General features: G+C 47.1%; 1 protein-coding gene across 5 annotated transcripts in view; it reads right to left on the bottom strand.

The window, feature by feature from the left end:
* The window catches only part of LOC115597160 (spectrin beta chain, non-erythrocytic 1), a 57,998-nt gene that overhangs the window by 24,697 nt on the left and 13,137 nt on the right, over nucleotides 1–20,164 (bottom strand). For all 5 annotated transcript variants that reach the window (XM_030442894.1, XM_030442895.1, XM_030442892.1 and 2 more), the window contains exons 2-22: nucleotides 15,924–16,075; nucleotides 12,648–12,821; nucleotides 9,993–10,084; nucleotides 9,650–9,730; nucleotides 8,766–8,881; nucleotides 8,349–8,461; nucleotides 8,069–8,256; nucleotides 7,172–7,289; nucleotides 6,771–6,929; nucleotides 6,433–6,528; nucleotides 5,733–5,939; nucleotides 5,325–5,478; nucleotides 5,078–5,229; nucleotides 4,719–4,937; nucleotides 4,219–4,299; nucleotides 3,918–4,124; nucleotides 3,598–3,809; nucleotides 2,342–2,479; nucleotides 1,436–1,556; nucleotides 723–938; nucleotides 174–593 (exon numbers count right to left, since the gene is read on the bottom strand). In XM_030442894.1, the coding sequence (XP_030298754.1) occupies nucleotides 174–593; nucleotides 723–938; nucleotides 1,436–1,556; nucleotides 2,342–2,479; nucleotides 3,598–3,809; nucleotides 3,918–4,124; nucleotides 4,219–4,299; nucleotides 4,719–4,937; nucleotides 5,078–5,229; nucleotides 5,325–5,478; nucleotides 5,733–5,939; nucleotides 6,433–6,528; nucleotides 6,771–6,929; nucleotides 7,172–7,289; nucleotides 8,069–8,256; nucleotides 8,349–8,461; nucleotides 8,766–8,881; nucleotides 9,650–9,730; nucleotides 9,993–10,084; nucleotides 12,648–12,821; nucleotides 15,924–16,075 (3,416 nt within the window). The remainder of the gene's footprint in view (nucleotides 1–173; nucleotides 594–722; nucleotides 939–1,435; nucleotides 1,557–2,341; nucleotides 2,480–3,597; nucleotides 3,810–3,917; nucleotides 4,125–4,218; nucleotides 4,300–4,718; nucleotides 4,938–5,077; nucleotides 5,230–5,324; nucleotides 5,479–5,732; nucleotides 5,940–6,432; nucleotides 6,529–6,770; nucleotides 6,930–7,171; nucleotides 7,290–8,068; nucleotides 8,257–8,348; nucleotides 8,462–8,765; nucleotides 8,882–9,649; nucleotides 9,731–9,992; nucleotides 10,085–12,647; nucleotides 12,822–15,923; nucleotides 16,076–20,164) is intronic.

Genomic DNA, 20,164 nt, shown 5'->3' with positions numbered 1-20,164 from the left:
GTCTTCTCCTCACACAGAGGGGTGGAGGTGTTTAGCCTAGCTTAGCACAAAGACTGGAAGCAGGGGGAAACTGCTAGCATAACTTCAGTAAAAGACGTTCTGACAACTGAAAGCTGACTGGAGGGAGCTTACATCTCTGTTTCTAGTTGAGGTGTGATGACATCACAGGTTACCTGGTTGTTGAGGAAGGCCTCGGCCTGCTTGGTGTCCCTGAGGAACAGCTGGTAAGCGTGGGACTGGGACAGCAGGTTCTGCCGGTTCTCCCACATCTTGTGCAGCTCGTTCCAGCCGGTGTCGAGCGCCTGCAGCCGCTGTCGCAGGAACATGTACTGCGCGTCCGTCTGGTCCTGCGTCACCATCTCGCCCATGTCCCGCATCTTCTGGTAGTCCTCCTCGTAGTTGCGGATCTCGTTCTTGATGCCCTCGTGCTGGGCCAGCAGCTTCTCGGCCTCGGTCAGCGTGTTGGGCATGTCCTCGGAGGCGATGGCCGTCTGCGTCCGCGACAGCCACGACTGGAAGTCGTCCAGTTCGCGCAGGAACTGCTGCAGCTTGCTGGCCTCGCCCAGCGACTCCTCCCGGTTCTTCATGGTGTCCTGAGAGCAGAGAACAGAGCTCAGATACTGAAGACAATGTCCTCTGTGTTTAAACGATCATATACATCCGATAATCTGATTGTTAATCAGAGTGACAAACTTTAGTCTCTCTGGTTGAACTTGACCTACCTTCATCTCGTCCCAGACGCCGGTGATCTCAGCCAGACGTCCCTTGATGGCGTCGGACTGCTCCGTGTGTTCGGAGGCCAGGCGGTCCGCCTCCTTGCCCAGGTCGCCCAGCTTGTCTTCGATGGCGGCCAGGTCGCGCTCCATCCCCGTCAGCTTCCTCTGCAGGGCCATGACGCCGGCCAGGTCGTTCCCCAGCTCCTGAGTCGACTCAATCACCTGGAGGAGGACGGACAGCGGGGGAGGGGTGAGGCAGACCAGCACATTACCCATAATTCTTTATGTACGTAAACAGAACCTGCAGTGGAGTCAGGTAGTTCGCTGCTGGCTGCAGGTGGAGCTCTGGTTCTCGTCCACTATATTTTCTGTATTCAGTAAAAAACTATGCCGAGTTAACCGTCAGCAGCTCCTTTCTGCAGTGAACTCACGGCTGTATGGAGAACCGTCACTGGACGGAAACCTTAAAACATGAAGATTCTCAGTGAAGTTCTGAAGTGATCGAGAGCGTTTTCTTCTAGGATATCTAAGTGGGTTTGTGGGAGTTTATCCATGATGGACACTGGAGGAAATCATATGTTTGCAAAGTGTAAATCACACTGAATCTAAGATTGTGTGTTTCCTGTTAAAAAATCCCATTTTAATAAAACTGCTGCAGTTTATTTTTAGAGGTTTTAAAGCTCCACCTGTTCCATCATTTCATTTGGTTCTCTCCGTACCTTGGTCTTCTCTTTGATCCAGGACTTGGTCTCGTTACACTCCAGGTGGTAGTTCTGGACTCCCAGAGCCGAGTTCAGGCTGTCTTTCTTCTGGTCCACCAGGTCTCTGAACTGACTCCACCTGGACAGACGGACACCATCAGAATCAAAGATGTGTAACGGTTTAATCAGTTATTTAACTGTTAATAATCAATTTATTTCCTTTTTAAATCTGAATTGTCTGATTGATTCCAGTTTCTCACCTCCATTATTTATGCAGTTAATTACAGTTTATTTACATTTTTAATCTCACTTTATTTCTATATCTGGTCTTTGTTTAGTCTTCTGTGTTTTACCTGAATTTGTTTTATTTGTTTGTTAATAATTCACCTGTTTTAATGTCACTTTACCTTCAGAGAACATTTAATCCCAGTTCAGGTTGGTTAATTTACCTTTAAACTGGGAATAATGTCACTTTAACAACCTGACAGATGAACGTTTGAACACCTGATGAATCATCAGTTTATTTACTTGTTTGTTCCCCTTTAATTACCTGATAATCTCAGGTTATTTGTCTGTTTAATGTCAGTTAATCTCACTTTAATCCCAGTGTTTCTGTGATTAATCTCCAGTTAATGATTCCCATTTATTCCATTTTTAATCCCAGTTTTAATATCTGCATAATCCCCTTTAATTATCTGATTATCTTTAATCTCATCTAAATATCCTGTTTAACTCCAGTTTCATCACAACTGGTGCAAAATAAACAAATAACCAGTTAATTCAGGTTCAGTTTAATTCCTCCTGTTAAATCAATATTAATTTGATGCTAATTCCAGTTTATCAACCAGAATAATCTCAGCTCAGTGGTTTAAACTGGACCCAGTAATCCCAGTTTCAGAGTCAGGTTCATCCCGGCTGGATCACCTGGTGTTGAGTTTGTCCTGCTGGGATTTGATCTCCTTCTCGCTGGGATGTCCGTTGTGGATCAGCTGCCGGGCGACCTGGTTCACCACGGCGACCCGCGACGCCTGGCTGTTCATCTCCGGCTCCAGACTCTCAAACCTGGACAGAGGAGGAGAAGAAGAAGAAGAAGAAGAAGAAGGAGGAGAAGAAGAAGAAGGAGAAGGAGAAGGAGGAGGAGGAGGAGGAGGAGGAGAAGAAGAATCCAGCATTTAATGATCCTTAAAGCGACTGAAACCTTTTGATTGTGTCTGAAACTCAGACGAGGAGTTTTTATCTGCGGCGCTTTAATGGCAGCAGGTTGCCAGGCGGCCATCTTTAACGAACGTAACTTCAGTGTAAACAGATTTAATTTAACATCGTATAACTGATCATAAACCGGGTTAAAGGTGTCAGAGGGTCGGGACACACAGAGGGATCCTGAGATAAATATTGATCACTTCTTAATGCAGACGGATCATTTTTACAATCAGTTAATTACCAACATCAACGTTTATGAGCGAGTTCCTTCAGTAAAGTCAACAGGTTTCATGTTACTGAGAGAAAAACGAGTGTTTACTGCTGCAGACACACACACACACACACACACACACACACACACACACACACACACACACACACACACACACACACACACACACACACAGTCTGGTGTAATTAACAGTTTACTGCCGAGGTTCTCACAGTCTGGCTGCTGCAGCGTCCAAACAACAACAACAACCACCAGAACAATCTGGGTCTGAAGTCTCGCACTGTTTCATGTTTCTGATCCAGAATCTGTTTCATAATCAATCATTCATGTTTACTTTGATTTGTGTTGCTGAGCTGAAACGCTCAGTTTTAAAGAGAGGCAGCAACATGTTACTGTGAACTGATCTGGACAGAACCAACACAGTTCTGTTGACTGTGACTCAGTTCTGGTCCAGTCTGAATGACGTGAAACAAACAGATCATTACTGACGTGTTTCTGTCTTCTTGCATTAACTGACTGATTTCTCTTGTTTTGTTCCTCTGAATGTTTCTGATCCACAGTATTGATCGTTCTCATGTCTTAAAAACGAGACGATCTTCATCAACTACAACACGTATTTTCTTGATTGACAGTTGCCTCAGCCAATCACAACCAGCCTCTCTGGTTTCCAGTTTCCTCTCTGACTCGGAGGCGTTTTGTTTTGAGGAAACACGATGGTTAAAGACGACATGAGTCTCTCTCTGCTCACCGGTGCTGGACCACCTCCAGGTCCTCCAGTTTCTCGGGGATCTCGGTGCTGTTGAGCCACTGCTCCTTCTCGTCGATCCAAACCTCGCAGGCGTTGGCTTCGCTGAACATCTTGTAGAGCGACAGAGCGTCCTGCAGCGCCTGCTTCCTGAGCCGGGTCAGCTCCACCACCTCCTTGTAGCGCTCCTCGATGCCCGCGAGCCGGTTCTGGACCTGCAGACACACGAGAGCAGAGGACGTTACAGACGGCAGAGGAACAGATGACTTCACGTTCACAGCTCCTGGAGGTCCGTGTTGTGTGAGGAGTGTTTCAGCTCTCACCTCCTCAGAGTTGGCCTTCTCGGGCGGCAGCGTGCGGGACTGTTCGTGCAGCGCCTCGATGACGGGCCGGTAGCTGCCGATCTCCTCGGCCACGTCCTTGTGCTTCTTCACCAGAGCCTGAGTGGAGAACTCATCGTGGCCGACGTCCACGCTGGAGACGATCCGCAGCACGTCCAGCATCCACGTGTCGATGTCGTCGGCGTCGGCCTGCAGCGGCACGGAGAAAGTTTAATGTGATCCAACATTTATTTTTACCTGCTACCAAAAACTGAAACAGCAACATGGAGCGTGAAGTTTTCACCTGGAACTGGTGCTGGTTGCAGGCCTCCTGCAGACGAGCTTTACGGACCGCAGAGAGACGCTCCAGAGCCGCCCACTGCTCCTGCAGCAGGGAAGGGAAGGAGGGAAGGAAGGAAGGAAGAAAGGAGGGAAGGAAGGAAGGTGTTAGGGAACGATGCAGCAGTAACAGAAGACTCTGGATGTTCAGGTGTGATGTTGAACTGTTTCAGGACTCGTGCAGGTTTCTCAGATATAAAAGGAGGGTGGTGATCCCAAAAATCCCAAATATCTGCAGGTGAGGGTCGGGATCAATAAGCATTGATCAATCACGTACGTAAACAGAGAGCTAAGCACCGGCCAAGTGTAACCTCTGCTACGACTGAGAGGGCTCTGCTTGTTAAACTGCCACAAAGTTTATCGACACATTTTTAAAAAGTGTCAAAAAAATCCTCAGTGAGTTTGATCCTGAATCACCCTGACAGAAACCCGTCCACGACCTGCAGAACAGAACCTCAGCGGTACCTGGATGTCCTGGATGCGTTCTTTGATCTTATCGGCTCCGAAGTGGTTGTTGGCGACCAGCTCGTCGCCCTGTTTGATGGTCTGCTGCAGGTGACCGGCTCGCCCGCTCATCTCGTCTTCGAAGGCTTTGTGCTGACTCAGCAGTCGCAGCGCTCCCGTCAGATCCTTCCCATAATCCTCGGAGGAGAGGATCTGCTCCTTCTCCCTGATCCAGCCCTCCTGCAGACCACAGAGACACGGTCAGGACTCACAGGTTACATCAGGTCAGGTGTCAGGAGGAGTTTCCACACACTGCCTCTCGTCTGCCGGCAGGTTTTAAAGGATTAAATAATTATGATAGAAGTAATATTAATACAAACCTCTTCTGCCATCTCCCAGAAGAACTTCCAGAGGCGTCGGGACTCCTCGAGGCGAGCTCGCCGCTCAGCCGCCAGCTGGCTCAGCTCCTGGTAGCAGAAGTCCATGTGAGCGACGCGGTCGCGGATGATCTGAGGGTCGCAGGGTTTATAACCTGAGGAGGAGGAAGAGGAGGAAGAGGAGGAAGACTGAGCACGACAACCAGCAGAGGAGGAATCGTTTCTCTCTGAATCTGTCCGGCTGACTCACCCTCCATGTCGTCGGCGAACTTCTGAGCGTTGCGGTTGACGTTCCGGACTCGGTCGGCCTGGATGCTGATGTCGGCCTCCACCAGAGCGTGTTTCTGCAGCAGGTCCTCCACACCCAGCAGGTGTTTCCCATAATCCTGAGAGAGCAGCAGCATCTGTAGGGACAGAGAGCGAGTCAGAGGTCAGAGGTCATCAGAGGTCAGAGCAGCACCAGCAGGGCTCGATATTAGAGATGTGAGTCCAGTTTCTACGCTGCAGTCACTGAGTCACAGAACAGACGGAAAGATCAAACTTTTGGTTTCTGTTGTAACTCCAGATTCATCAACAGTCAACCCTCCTGTGATTGGTCATCACAGTCAACCCTCCTGTGATTGGTCATCACAGTCAACCCTTCTGTGATTGGTCGTACCTTCATCTCGTCCATCCAGTCCATGATGTAGAGCATCTCCTGGAAGACTCTCTGCAGGCCCAGGTTCATCTCCAGCCGGTGCCTGCGGGCCTTCAGCAGCTCCAGCAGGTACTCCCACAGCCGGATCACGTTGTCCTTCCTGGCCGTGATGCGTTTGATGTCATGGTAACTCTCCGCCTCCAGCTCCTTCGCCACGGAAACCACCGCCTGCAGCAGTGAGACGGAGGAGGAGGAAGACGAGGAGGAGGACAAGGGAGGGATGAACGGACAACCAAAGAAAACATGTCAGACAAAACAGATTTGGATGTTTTCAACAGTGAAATTATATCAAGTTTAGACGATTTGAGTGTTTCAAACCATCCAGTCAAGGTTTTATCAGGTTTAGATCCCTCTGATCAGGTTTAGATCCCTCTGATCAGGTTTAGATCCGTCTGATCAGGTTTAGATCCCTCTGATCAGGTTTAGATCCCTCTGATCAGGTTTAGATCCCTCTGATCAGGTTTAGATCCTTCTGATCAGGTTTAGATCCCTCTGATCAGGTTTAGATCCCTCTGATCAGGTTTAGATCCCTCTGATCAGGTTTAGATCCCTCTGATCAGGTTTAGATCCTTCTGATCAGGTCTGATCGTGCCGTTCAGACTCTGACGTGTTTAATCAATGTTTGAACTGTTGAATCAATCGATGGAGGTGATGAACTGACCTGAACTCGCTCCTCGTACGCTGCGATGTCTGTTTCTATGGCTTCATGTTTCTTAGTGGCTGCTTCAACGGCCTGGAGGTCGAATCCAAAGTTATCCTGGAGGAGGAGGAAGGAAAGGAAACAAGGAGAGGAGAGAGGAAAGGAAACAAGGAGAAGAGAGAGGAAAGGAAACAAGGTGAAGAGAGAGGAAAACATTTTTTTTGGTAAAAACATGAAAATATTCATTCAAAGTTGTGTGTATGGTGAGTGTGTGTGTGTGTGCGTGCGTGCGTGCGCGTGTGCGTGTCCGCATGCGCGTGCGTGTGTGTGTGTGTGTGCGTGTGCGTGTGTGCGGTTACCTGGGAGACCAGCCTCTGGTTCTCGCTCAGCCACGTCTCCCTCATGGCGGCTTTGCGGTCGAAGCGTCGGGCGAGCTGCTCCAGTTTCTCCTGACGAATCAGCTCCGTCCTCAGAGCCAGCTCGCGCTCGTGCTCCGCCTTCTCCAGACGCTCCCACGCCTGAAACAAACGCACACAACAAGTTCAGCTCTGAAGGACTCTGATCGGAGGATGTTAGGAGTTATCTTTATTAAAGTGATGAATTAACAGTTTTTCTTGTCGTGTCGTTTTCCTCAGACTCGTGGACGAGCCGGTCTCATCTTGTAGATCAGTTTTAACTCTCCGTCAAGTGTGGAGACATTAATAAAGTTCAGTGAAGGACCGGTGACAGTGAATGATGACATCACAGCAGGTGTTCTCACCTTGTTGATGTCAGAGATGAGTTTTCCCTCTCGGGGAGTGTAAACTTTCTGGTTGTTGGCTCTCATCTTACTCTGGATGGTGAACAGGAGAACCTCCAGGTTTCCTTTCTCTGTGAACCTGCACAGACACGTAACAGAACAGCAGGTTAATGTGATGTCATCGTTACGTTAACGATGACGTCATCGTGTCCAGATTAATGACACCTGAGTCGATGTGTGCTATGTGATGAAGAACAAGAGAAAAGTCAACACAACCTCCAGAAAGACACTTAAAGCTGCACAATGTTCACATTAATAACACTGTGTTCATGTTTTTTTTTCAAACTGACTCATCTTCTGTTAAAGTTTCATTGTCTGAGCCGGTGATGAAGACGAGGACGGCCGCGCTGCGTTTCAGCTCCAACACAAACAAACTCTGAGGTCTGACCCTCATCATACGGTAATTACAGATTACAATCTGCTGCGACTCATTCCAGGAAGAAAAATCATCTGCATCGGAGCTCAGCTGGTTTTGTTTTCGTCCTCGGGTTCGTGTGGGAGGAACGCTGCGGCGGATGAGTAACAAACTGTGAAATATCTGGTTTCCAGCGAGCTGAAGACTGAGACGGAGCTCAGCTGTGGAAGGTGTGTGTTTGTTATTCTCTCTTTGCTTCTGTGTGTTTTCACTTCAGATTGAAATCCAGCAGAACGAGTCGCTCGGAGGGAAAGTGTGTGAACAGAATTCTCTAAATGACTCATCGTTTAATGAACTCTGAGCTCGTCATGTTCACCACAACCAGCTAACTTCAGCTGAAACTAGTCAGCAGCGCCACACAATAACTGGGTGAAGTTAGTGAATACTGTCTAATCATCTGTGTGTGTGTGGTTCTGTGTGTGGTTCTGTGTGCGTGGACTGACTTGGGTGGTTTCTCCACGGTCCGGTACGTGTTGAAGGCCTGCAGCTGCTGCTGGACTCCCACCAGAGAGTTGGCGAACTTCCTGTTGTTGAGGATGATGATGGTCTGTTCGATCCACTCCAGCAGGTCCGAGGCCAGAGACTCGTACTTCTCGATCATCTTCTCCGTCTCGATGGCGTTGTCCAGAACCTGCAGGACGCAGCAGAGGACACACGTTGGTACATATAAAAACACGGCCTGCTCCTTTAAGAGTGCGCGGCGGCGTCGGAGGACGTGGTCACCTTGCCGATTCTCTTCCCCTCCACCTTCAGAGCCTTCATCTTGGAGAAGTAGTGGTAGTAGGTGACCACGTAGGTGATGATGGACTTCTCGTCAGGGTGGTCCACGCTGATGTCTGCACGCACACACACACACACACACACACACACACACACACACACACACACACACACGCACACACACACGCACACACACACACACACACACACACACAGGAAACAAAGGTCAGAGGGCATCGTCTATGAAAATGAAGGTGTGTGTGTGTGTGCGTGTGTGTGCGTGCGTGTGTGCGCGTGCGTGTGTGCGTGTGTGTGCGTGTGCATGTGCGTGTGCATGTGTGTGTCTGTGCGTGCGTGTGTGTGCGTGTGCGTGCGTGCGTGTGCATGTGCGTGCGTGTGTGTGTGCGTGTGCGTCCTCACCCTCGGGGTCCAGCAGCTTGGTGAGGCCCAGGTGCTGCTCGGCCAGGTTGAAGGCATTCTGCAGGTTGTAGTGAGCGTTTGATTTCTTCAGCTTATCAAAGTCGATCAGGTCCGGTCTGAGGATGGGAGGGAAGATGACAGAATGATTTAATGACTTGTGTGTTTGTCTGCTGGGACATAAACACAGCAGCGTCTGCAGATTCTGGACTCAGACCGTTTAGTTCTGGACCAGTAAAACCAGAGAACCTGGTGTGATTGTGGCTCATTCATCAGAACACAGATTCCTCGACGTCGTCAGGCTGCAGAAACTCACCAGAGTCCAGAGCTGCTGATGTGGTTCTGATTGAAATTAAAATTCCAGATATCTTCGATTTGAATGGACTCAAACATTTCAGTTTCAGGTTTTATGCTCACTTATGATGTCAGATGAAAAAGCCCTGATTGTGGTTTGAAAGACTAACGTGTGATTAATCAGTTTTTTACTGTAAACTGTGAAGCAGCAACAACAATCACAGTCAAACACAAACCTGCACAGATCAGAAACGACTGAACACAAAGACACGACTCAGACGTCAGAGGCTCTTCTCTGAATGTCGTCCTGGTTTAGTTTGATCACAGCTTCCTTCATGTTGTGCATAAAGAAATGTTTCAGGTCTAAATGTGGTCTGAAGGAAGTCGTCTGCTGACAGTCAGCTGAGCCGCCGCAGGACAAACAGAACAGACGTCGTGACGTTTGTGGATAAAGAGGTCGATTCTCTTTACAGCTTCTATATTTAGAATTATTTACATGATTACAGAGACTTTCAAATGGTTCCCATGGCATCATCGTTTGTCCCGGGGCCAGAAAGTTCAGTGAAACATGTGGACAAGTAAAAAGTTCCCACCTGTGTTTGTGGATGAGGGCGTTGAAGGCCATCCCGTCTCTCCAGCTGGTGGTGAAGTTGTGGATGTTGACGTTTGGATATCTGGACAGGAAGAGGAAGTCGCAGCTCGTCAGGTTCTCGTGTGCGACTAAAGCTCGTTAAACAGTTTGTAATGTTGGACTGTTCGTCTGCTCACGTCTCATCACAGTCCTTTACTCATGTCTGTAATTAATCTGTCAGTGAGCAGGCGGGTCTTTATCTTTATCTCAAACACAACTAAAGCTTTCACATGTTCTGAGTGATGGTGGAAACATCAGGTGACGGGGCTGATGGGAAATGTAGTCTGTCACAGTGAGATTCTCACCCTGCTGACTTCATCTGACACCAGAGCAGCAGAGCGTCTTTAGCCGACTTCTTCTCCTTGTTGTCCTCCGTCTCCACGCTGATGTCCTGGATCTGAGACACAAACAGAACTTTATTAACAGCTGATTCATGCAGCACCTTTCACTTTCTGTTTACAGTATTAAAGTCAGGTGTGTTGGATGTAGTCAGCTCTAACGTCGGTCCGTTCTGCAACAGGGCGGACTCTGAGGAAGAGGACTGCAGGTTTACTGCTGCTCCTCGCTGCATCGCTCATCTTCGTCGGCAGATCATCTCCTGCTAAACATCGTGGACAAACGGTTGCACAATTGCATGTCCACAGTCTCTGTGACTCAGAGGTTCTGCAGCTGTGACGACTGAAGAGGTCGGTATGTTTACCGGGGAAATTATGACCCACAATCAGCTGCATCAGCTCCACCAGCTCCACCACTGGCTGCTCGTTTTACAAACCAACTGTGAGAATAAAGGTCACAGCTCATTAACAGCCACTGAACATAAAGTTAGCAAATAGCACAGTGAGCTAATTCTGGTCTCGTCTGTGGTGATTAAACAGATCGTTCAGACACCAGAGACGGCCTTTAAGTTATCAACACATCATATATTCCCTCATTACTGAACGTAAAGCAAACGTATTATATAAATGTACATAAAGCAGGTTTTGAGCTGTAGTTTCCCCAGTAAACATACCGACCTGTCAGCCATCACAGCTGCAGAGTCTCGGCTCGGCCCGACCCAGAAACACTCTGTCAGGAGGACGAACGACCCGAGAAGAGCAGCAGGCGCTGGAGGAGGTCGGGGTGTTTAACCAGGAAACTACAGCTCATAAACTGTCGTATTCAAACAGCCATAATACAACAGGAAACAAAACGAGTTCCTGAGTTCAGTTCTAGGTTCTAACAATGATCAAACATCCACATCCCTCCTGTGTCTGCAGCTCTGACACCGCTCACACTGTTTGGTTCACGTCTGAGACTAAAACACATGTAATCCTCCCGGAGTGACGTCCACCGTCTGACCTGCACCCTCCGTCTAATCTCAGTCTTTAAACTGACATCAAATGGCCGCTGAGGAAGAGAGCGGACCAATCAGATCGTCCTCAATGTCACTCAACAAACACACACCTGCACGACCCGAACGGTGCCAGAACCGAGACAACAAGTCCTCCAACAAGTCCTGACTCTTCAACACCGTCCTCCCAAAGAGATCACTCCTCCTCAACATGTCCTCACCTTCAGTCCAGACACACACACACACACACACACACACACACACACACACACACACAGACACACACACACACACACACACACACACACACAGACACACCTCACCTTCATTGATGGACATCCATCAGTTTCAGTCTGACAGAAGCGTGAGCCTCATCTGAGCCACAAATCAGCAACATCAACACCACCAGAGCATATAACACACACACACACACACACACACACACACACACACACACACACACACACACACACTCTCTCTCTCTCGTCCGTCTGTCAGTTTCACCCTCGTTCCTCCGCTGCAGGATTTAAAACCACTAAAAAGACTTTTTTAATCCTCTCAGATTATCAAAGATAAATCCTTTTCACCCATTTTCCCGACTGTTCGCTGTCCCCAACGATGACATCATCACCATGTACAGTACAGTGACAGCTGTTTGTCACGTCAGTCATTTATTCACTCCGATCGAAGCGTTTGAAGCAGATAAACACGATCAGGACTGATTATTAATTAATTCAGACGTCCAAGAATAACATTTAAACATGAAGTTATTTAACTGACAACTCTTAATATTTCAGAAAATTATTAACGATGTAGCGATGTCACATTTTTATGATTCTAAGGGATTAAAATCACACAGAGGTTTTCTTTAATTAGAAATATTAATGATGATTCATTTTAGGTTTGATGATTAACACAAGCCAAGATGTGCCACAAACATAAATAGTGTTATCCATAATTTAAATAACTGTTTTCTTTTAAAATTCAGGGATACAAAATGGCAAAAAAATACATTCATTTTTAGGGAATATGGTGTCTGACCGGGATGCACAATAGTACAGTAACAGCAACCTGTTAGTTAGAGCAAAGAGTAGACACAACATATGTAATGTAATCCCTAATGTGAATGTGATTGTTTGTTTTATTAATCTAGGGATACAAAATAGCTAAATAACTCCCATTTGGAGTACGTTGTCTGACTGGGATGCAAAATAGTAAGAGCAACCTGTTGCTACAGGAAGAGGAGGCACAAACATGAGAAGTATATATTTAATCTAAAAAAATATCGCATATTCTATTTATTTAGGGATACAAAATAGCTAAATACTCCTTGACTCAGAGGGAATATGGAGTCACAAAAGAGGAAACCAGTGATCAGGCTAATTATTGGATAACAATAGATTAATTTAACGTTTGAGATGCTCGTTCATGTCATGTCTCATCTGAGCCGTCAGTTTATTTGTTTCACTACGTCTGGGGATGCAAAATATCAGCAGAGCGACTCTATGACCACAGCAGTGTTCCCAAACCAGCCCAGGTGATCTGGGGATGCAAAATATCAGCAGAGCGACTCTATGACCGTGTTCCCAAACCAGCAGGTGATCTGGGGATGCCAAATTGCTTTTCTTACCTGGAAGCGGAGGATGATGGTCCAGATGAGGCCCAGGGTGAGGCGGTGGTTCCCGTCCACGATGTCGTGGGAGCCCATGTTCTCCAGGTGGACCCGCTGCTCCTTCAGGAACTGCAGAGCCTTGTCCACGTTCTCCAGGCAGTGGATCCTCATCCGGCCCTTCGTGGGTTTGGGCTGAAACAAAAACACATCGCAGTTTATTTACAAGCGTCAGAAACCAGGAACCGTGAACGGCTTCCTGCTGCCAGACGAACGCGGAGAAGAAGAAGAAAACAGCTGCGGACACAGCTGAACGCCTTCAGAACCCGCGCTGTGTTATGATAGTGTTCTGAACCGGGTCAAAGTGTTTTCTTATGTTGGATTTATTATCACAATGTCATTAATCAAAAGATCTGCTCGGTACAAACATCCAAAGAACAGGAAACATGTTTTCATTTCCTCAGAAAAACGACGACCTGTTTTCTAAAAACCAAACTCGTCTCCACCGAGATCACTGCAGAGAGAAAAGGTTCTGATGGATCAAAGAAGACGGGACGGGTCATTAACTTATTCTGTATTCTGATTTTATGTGCTGAAATGAATCTGATGATTAAAGTTTGAAGAACTGGTCAAGTCGGACTAACAGAAGTTATATTCACGTGATCATCGTCAAGATATTTTAATATTCCTGTAAACGTTTGACATCTCGTCTCTCGCTCTATACATCTATGAAATGCTGATATAACACGTCTCCATTATTATAATAAATACATCATCTGTTATTCTACAGACTTTCCTCGGATGTCAGGCAGCAGATAAAACTGACTTTATATTAAAATACAGGCTTTTTATATCGTTAAGATGCAAAATGGTTCAACTTAACTGTTTTGTTTTCACATCATTAACAGCCAGTTAACATCTGAACCAAACAGATTTAATCACAGAGACTTTCCTCATGTGGGAGAGATTTAAAAACAGGACAGAGATATTCTGGCTGTGAGGTCGTCGTCTGAGAGAAGAAGAGAAGAGTGAGATGTCGGTGTGATAACAGACAGGAAGTGTCGGCGTCGCCTCCGAGTGTCGGAGGGAATCCAGCAGACTGAAGGAAAAACTGTGAGTGAAGGTTTTTATTACTGATTTTACACCTGATGACGACAAACAACCACCGACAGAGAGGTGGAGGAGCGTTCTGGGAAACTGTAGTTTGAGTTTCTGAGAAATCTGAGAAAATAAGATCAGAACTTAGTAAAATGTAAAACTTCCGACTAAAGTAAAAGTGAAGTATCCTCAGCGTGATGTAATCAGAGTATCAAAGGTAAAAGTACTTATTCTGCAGAACAGATTGTCAAACCTGAACAACAGCTGGTCTCAGTTTCTGGACTTTCCTTTCATCTTTTAAATGAAATATTGGATCATTTTGCCTCTTTGAGCCTAAAACAATCATCCAAATGATGAAGTTTAGAGCAGAAACGACTTACAGACATCTGAGACGTGTCGGAGACAAACACATGGAGATAATGTGTCACAGGATCATGCTTTAATGTTTTTTATGATCTGACTGCTGCTTCCTTTATTGCTTTGGATTAAATTCTCTGTTCAGTTTCCTTGAGGATGTTTTAATAAACACTTCAAGGCTCCAATATTACGAGAGCTCATTTAAAATACAGGTCCGTCTGTTCTCTGACCAGCTGCTGCGTTTCATCGTGAGGACGACACGGAGAGGAAGAGCACTGATGTAATTAACGCAGATTTAACGACGATAAAATACTCGTCGTCTGCTCAACATCCACCTGGACCTGATGGGAAACAGCTTCCTGTCCTCCGTCCTCTCCTGACCGATCACTGCGTCCTCGTCTCTTTACATCCATTCATCAGATATCAGAGTTCTCTTTGTTTTAATATCTGCAGATCCAGCAGAGGTCCGCAGGTTCAGGATCAGCCTCCGGACGACACCGGCGTGTTTATGGTGACGTTAAATCTTAAACACAGTCATAATAAATAAGTAGAATAAAATAAATGTCCGAGGTGTCAGAGCAGCTTTATGTTACATCCTCCACATGTCCGCGGCCCGGCCCGGCCCGGCCCGGCCCGGCTCCACCCGGGCCTCCGTCCAACAATAACACTGCTGTCTTTGCTTCTCCTCACACAGACGCATAAACACCGCCCGGCTACACTCACTCAGTGATTCAGGATCTGGACCGGGACCAGAGATATTTTGGACTGTTGTCTGCTGGTGGGAACAAATCCAACAAACCACACAGAGACTCGGCGCTGGTCGGGTCCAGAAGGCTTCAGATCAGCCCTCAGGTTTCATCTGGTTTCAGACTCTTGACCATCGCGGTGTCGCTGTGTGTGTGAAGGAGCTGAACTTCCTCTGTGACTCTTTATAGAAACCGTCAGTCAACAAGGATTAAATCTGAACTTCCACGCTGGATTATTGTTATTCTCAGAGTTCAGCTGCAGCAGCGCCGTGCAAACACAAACCTTTATATCACTGAGACGTCTGATGATTTACATCAAGTCTCGCTGCTTCAGATGAAACTCAGAGGACATGATGATCTGACAGCAGCTGGTGTGGGACTGTTGCACTGCTCCTTTAAACGCTGTGTGGAAACAGCGTCTGGCTCTCAGATTCTTGGGTTCTGGAGGCGTCTTGGCTCCATGTGAACCCTGAAAGTTACTCAATGACTCCTTTCACAACTCGCCCGCCCCCCCACACCGTCTCCCACTGTTAGTCCCTCCATCGTCCTGCTCCACACTTCACTCTGCTGCTCTGTTTTATTTCAGGATCCTTTCTCTTCTTCCTCCTCCTCCTCTGCTGCTCGTTCTCTCTCTCTTCACTTCCTGCTGCAGGAGCATCTATAACGCCACAGAGCGTCGGCTCTCTGCCCGGACTCAAACACACTGTCAGAATAAAACTCAACACAGAAAGTCGGCTGGAACAGCAAAATAACATCTTTATGTATTTCCTCTCTAACTGAGTTTATCTGTGTGTTTGAAGAGAAGAAGAAGAAGAAGAAGAAGAAGAAGAAGAAGAAGAAGAAGAAGAAGAAGAAGAAGAAGAAGAAGAAGAAGAAGAAGAAGAAGAAGGTGTTTCTGAGTGACGGAGCAGAGAGGTGGAGGAGGTTTGTGTTAATGATCGTCAGAGTCATAAATGTGTTCAAACAGCAGATAAGAAGAGTGAGACAGGAGAGACGAGCAGCAGCTGTCAGAGCGCAGACAGACACACAGACAGACAGACAGTTTCCTCCTCTGCTCCTCTTTCAAAATAAAAGCCCAGCGGCTGCAGCGACCCACCAGCCTCTCTCCTGACAGAACCTCCAGCAGCTTGATGAGCATGCGTCCGTCCCTCAGGTCCATGTACAGGTCGGTGATCCGACACGAGACTCTGGACAGGTGAGAGTTGACCCACTTGGTGAAGGTCTTCTTCTGAACCGCCTCACGCTCATCTGGGCGAGAGACAGAGAGAGAGAGAGAGAGAGAGAGAGAGAGGGAGAGAGAGAGAGCGAGAGAGAGAGAGAGAGAGAGAGAGAGATGATGAGACTCATGACAGGAAGAAGTTCAGTAAGTTCACTTTGAGTTATTTACACTCTTGTTTCTGACAGTTTGCAGCAGGTTTGAATCCTGCTGCTTATCTCTGCAGGTGTGTGTTTGTGTGTGTGTGTGTGTGTGTGTGTGGGAGAGGTTTCCTGTGTCTGACAAAGAAGACTGGATCTAAATCACTGCCACACACACACACACACACACACACACACACACACACACACACACACACACACACACACACACGACAGCAGACACCTGCTGTCTGCAACACAACTTAGTTTATTTCCCACAGGCCTGATGGTTATTGTTACTGCGCACACACACAATGAAGAGCCTGTCATCACACACACTGCTGCACAGACTGTGTGTGTGTGTGTGTGTGTGTGTGTGCATGTGTGTGTGTGTGTGTGTGTGTGTGTGTGTGTGTGTGTGTGTGTGTGTGTGTGTGTGCGTACAGTATATCAGAGCGTTTCCTCTGCTGAACTCGGCTCAGTTGCCATGGAGACGCAGTCGCAAGGAGGAAGTTGCACAACCTGGCACCAGGAGGGAGGAGAGGGCGTGACACACACACACACACACACACACACACACACACACACACACACACACACACACACACAGTCTGTGCAGCAGTGTGTGTTTTTTCACACTCGGCTGATTTCTGTCACACACGAGTCGATGGCTTCAGTCTCTCTTCAGTGAACATTTCATACAACCAGCAGTGAAGACGAGGTCAGAGGTCACAGCGGCCGATGACATCATGCATCTTGTATCTGATGATTTGTTTTGGTGTAAAGATGGCGGCTACATGTGGGTGGAGACTGCTGCTGGAAGCTTCTCTGGGTCGTGCTCCGTCATCGTGGTAAAAAACTACAAGTGGAGCTTCTTCTTCTTCTTCTACTCCAGTGATGAGCACAGATTCAAACTTAAAGAAATTACTTTTCTACTCATGCATTAATTGTAATCTGTTACTCCCCAGCTGTGGATTCTACATCCTGACACACACACACACACACACACACACACACACACACACACACACACACACACACACACACATAGATGTGATAAGACCCACCGACTGTTTCATACCCGCAAACACAAACTCATACAGAGTCCTGACCTTCAGAGTGTGTTCGTTTGGAACAGCACAATAGCCTCAGTGTTCAGAGGCATTCAGTAGCTTTATCACACACACACACACACACACACACACACACACACACACACACACACACACACACACACACACAGCAGCAGAGGACTTCTGATATCAAACTGCTGGAAACATGTGGACCAGACGTGACGGCGTCTATAAACACACACACCCACACACACACACACACACACACACAGAAGGCTAGCTCACAGCTAACGCTAACATTAGGGAAAAATCACAACATGGCCGAGTTCAAAATCTAATTCACAAGTGTGTGTTTTCTCCATCTTCATGCTTCCTCCTGCACGTTCTGCACGAAGGGGTGTGTGTCCACTTCATGCTACTTGGCCTCTGTGTGTGTGTGTGTGTGTGTGTGTGTGTGTGTGTGTGTGTGTGTGTGTGTGTGTGTGTGTGTGTGTGTGTGTGTGGGGCTTTCCCTTCCTGCTGACAAAGAAACAGATGCTCGTCCCAGCAGGACAATGTGTTTACTCTCACAAACCAAACATGCTCGACTACACCCATCGAGCACGGGATCCTGAGTGTGTGTGTGTGTGTGTGTGTGTGTGTGTGTGTGTGTGTGTGTGTGTGTGTGTGTGTGTTGTGAGAAGTACCCAAAAGTCAAGCTATGGTGTTTAAATATTACTCTGGTAAAGTGAAATGTGAATAATACTCGAGTGTGATATCAGATCTGATTTTCAGGATGTTTTTGTTTCTCCTCTTGCAGAAAGAGAATAACTCTAATTTAAATGTTTTACGTCAGCGCTGAGCGTCATGTAATCTGTAATCTGTAAAGTAACTAGTAACTGAGAAGACAGAGGTGATTTACAGCAGCTCTGACCAGCACTGTGACTCCGGGACGAGAGAGGACAGAGAGAGAGAGTGGGACATCATCAGCGTGTAGAGACAGAACATCTTCATGTTACTGTGAACTGAGGAGTGATGTGGACCGAACCAGGAAGACTGTAGTGACAAACAGAACTGTTCTGCTGACTCTGACTCCGTTTATGTCCAGTTTGAATAAAGTGTGTTTGACGATGAGTTAACGAGCAGATTAAACTGGTCTGAGTTCAGTCAGAGATACAAACTTGAGTTCAGACGGTTGTATCTTTATTTCTTTTATGAAATACAAGACATTTATGAGTTTATGTTGTTGACTTATTAGACTCAGCAGTGAACCAGCTGCTTTAACATCAGCAGCTGAAGCTACAGGCTGTCACACTGTCACTGAGCTGCACAGGGCTGTTAGCAGCTAGCTGTTAGCATGCTAACTACAGCAGACAGAACATCAACACTTTGTTTCTTCAGTCTGTTGATAATATCAGCTCACAATTAAGTTTTAACAAAAATTCTGGACAAATCAGAACCAGAATCATTATTTCTTTATTTCTCCTGCAAATGAGGAAATTTCCAGCACAGTTTGCTCGGTACTGAAACTCTTCTGTGACCCGACCCGGCTGAGATTACAGCCCGGCACTGATGACGGAGCGCAGGAGAAGAACTGCACTGACTGAAGTGTCGATCAGTCTGCTCGCTCTTTATCATCCTAGCACCTCCAAGTTATTTCAGGTGACTGTTAGCATCAAGCTAAATACAGTGCTTTAACCTGCTGACACACACACACACACACACACACACACAGCGAAGCAGAACTCAATGTCAACGGCTTCAATTACCTCGACTGCTGAATCCACAAGACGTGTGTGTGTGTGTGTGTGTGTGTGTGTGTGTGTTTCATTAGAGAGAGAGGAGACAGTGGTGTATTGATGAGGTCTCTCTCACACTCACACACACACACACACACACACACACACACACACACACACACACACACAGAGGATGACCTTAACCTGAGCCTGAGGAAACACACACACCAACCAGACAGACGAGCGGCCATGTTTGTCTCCATCGGGACAAAAACAAAAAAATAAAATCAATGACTCCTCCCACTTTAATGAGCGCCCCATACACACACACACACACACACACACACACACACACACACACACACAGGAACAATGGAGGGAGTCTGAGCATCATGTGATGTGTATCAGTCCTCGTATCACCGTGTGAATGTAGCACACACACAGAAACAGAGAATTGTAATGCATCATGGGAAGTCAAGGTCCTGATATGACAAGAATTCATAAGAGAGGTTACAGAGAGTTACACACACACACACACACACACACACACACACACACACACACACTGGGCAGATGAGGACATGTCTGATTAATGTTTATATATTTATATTTATAAAAGATCATTTTAATCCACAAAATAAAGGAGAGCAGGACAGGAAGAGGAAGAGGAGGTGGAGAGGAGGAGAGGAGGTGGAGAGGAGGTGGAGAGGAGGTGGAGAGGAGGAGAGGAGGTGGAGAGGAGGTGGTGGAGAGGAGGTGGAGAGGAGGAGAGGAAATAAAAGGAAAGGAAAAGTAAGTGAAAGAGAAAAAACAAGGACAGTAAAGAATAGAGGAAAGAAAATGAGAGAATAAAAGAAACGGGACGAATAAAGATGGAGAGCGCAGTTGGAACAGAAACACAGAAGACGAAGGTGAAGGAGGTGAAGGAGGAGAAGAAGGTGAAGGAGGTGCGATCATGATCAGCTGTGCCTTCAGGCGGCGCTCCTCCCCCACCCTGTCCCCACCAATCAGCCTCTTTCATTAACACATTAGTTAAAGGCCAGCGTCAGGAGGTCGGGGGGGTCGGGGGGGTCAGGGTCAACGCTGCAGAAGCCACCCGACCATCAATAAACAGGAGGCGGGGCTTAAACACAGCAGGACGTTCTGCCTGACGGGATCAACTCAGGGCAGAAAAACCCCCGAGACACAAA

This window comes from Sparus aurata, chromosome 15, assembly GCF_900880675.1.
Source record: "Sparus aurata chromosome 15, fSpaAur1.1, whole genome shotgun sequence".
Lineage (NCBI taxonomy): Eukaryota > Metazoa > Chordata > Actinopteri > Spariformes > Sparidae > Sparus > Sparus aurata.
Note: the sequence above shows the minus strand (reverse complement) of the source record. Positions and strands in the feature narration are given on the sequence as shown.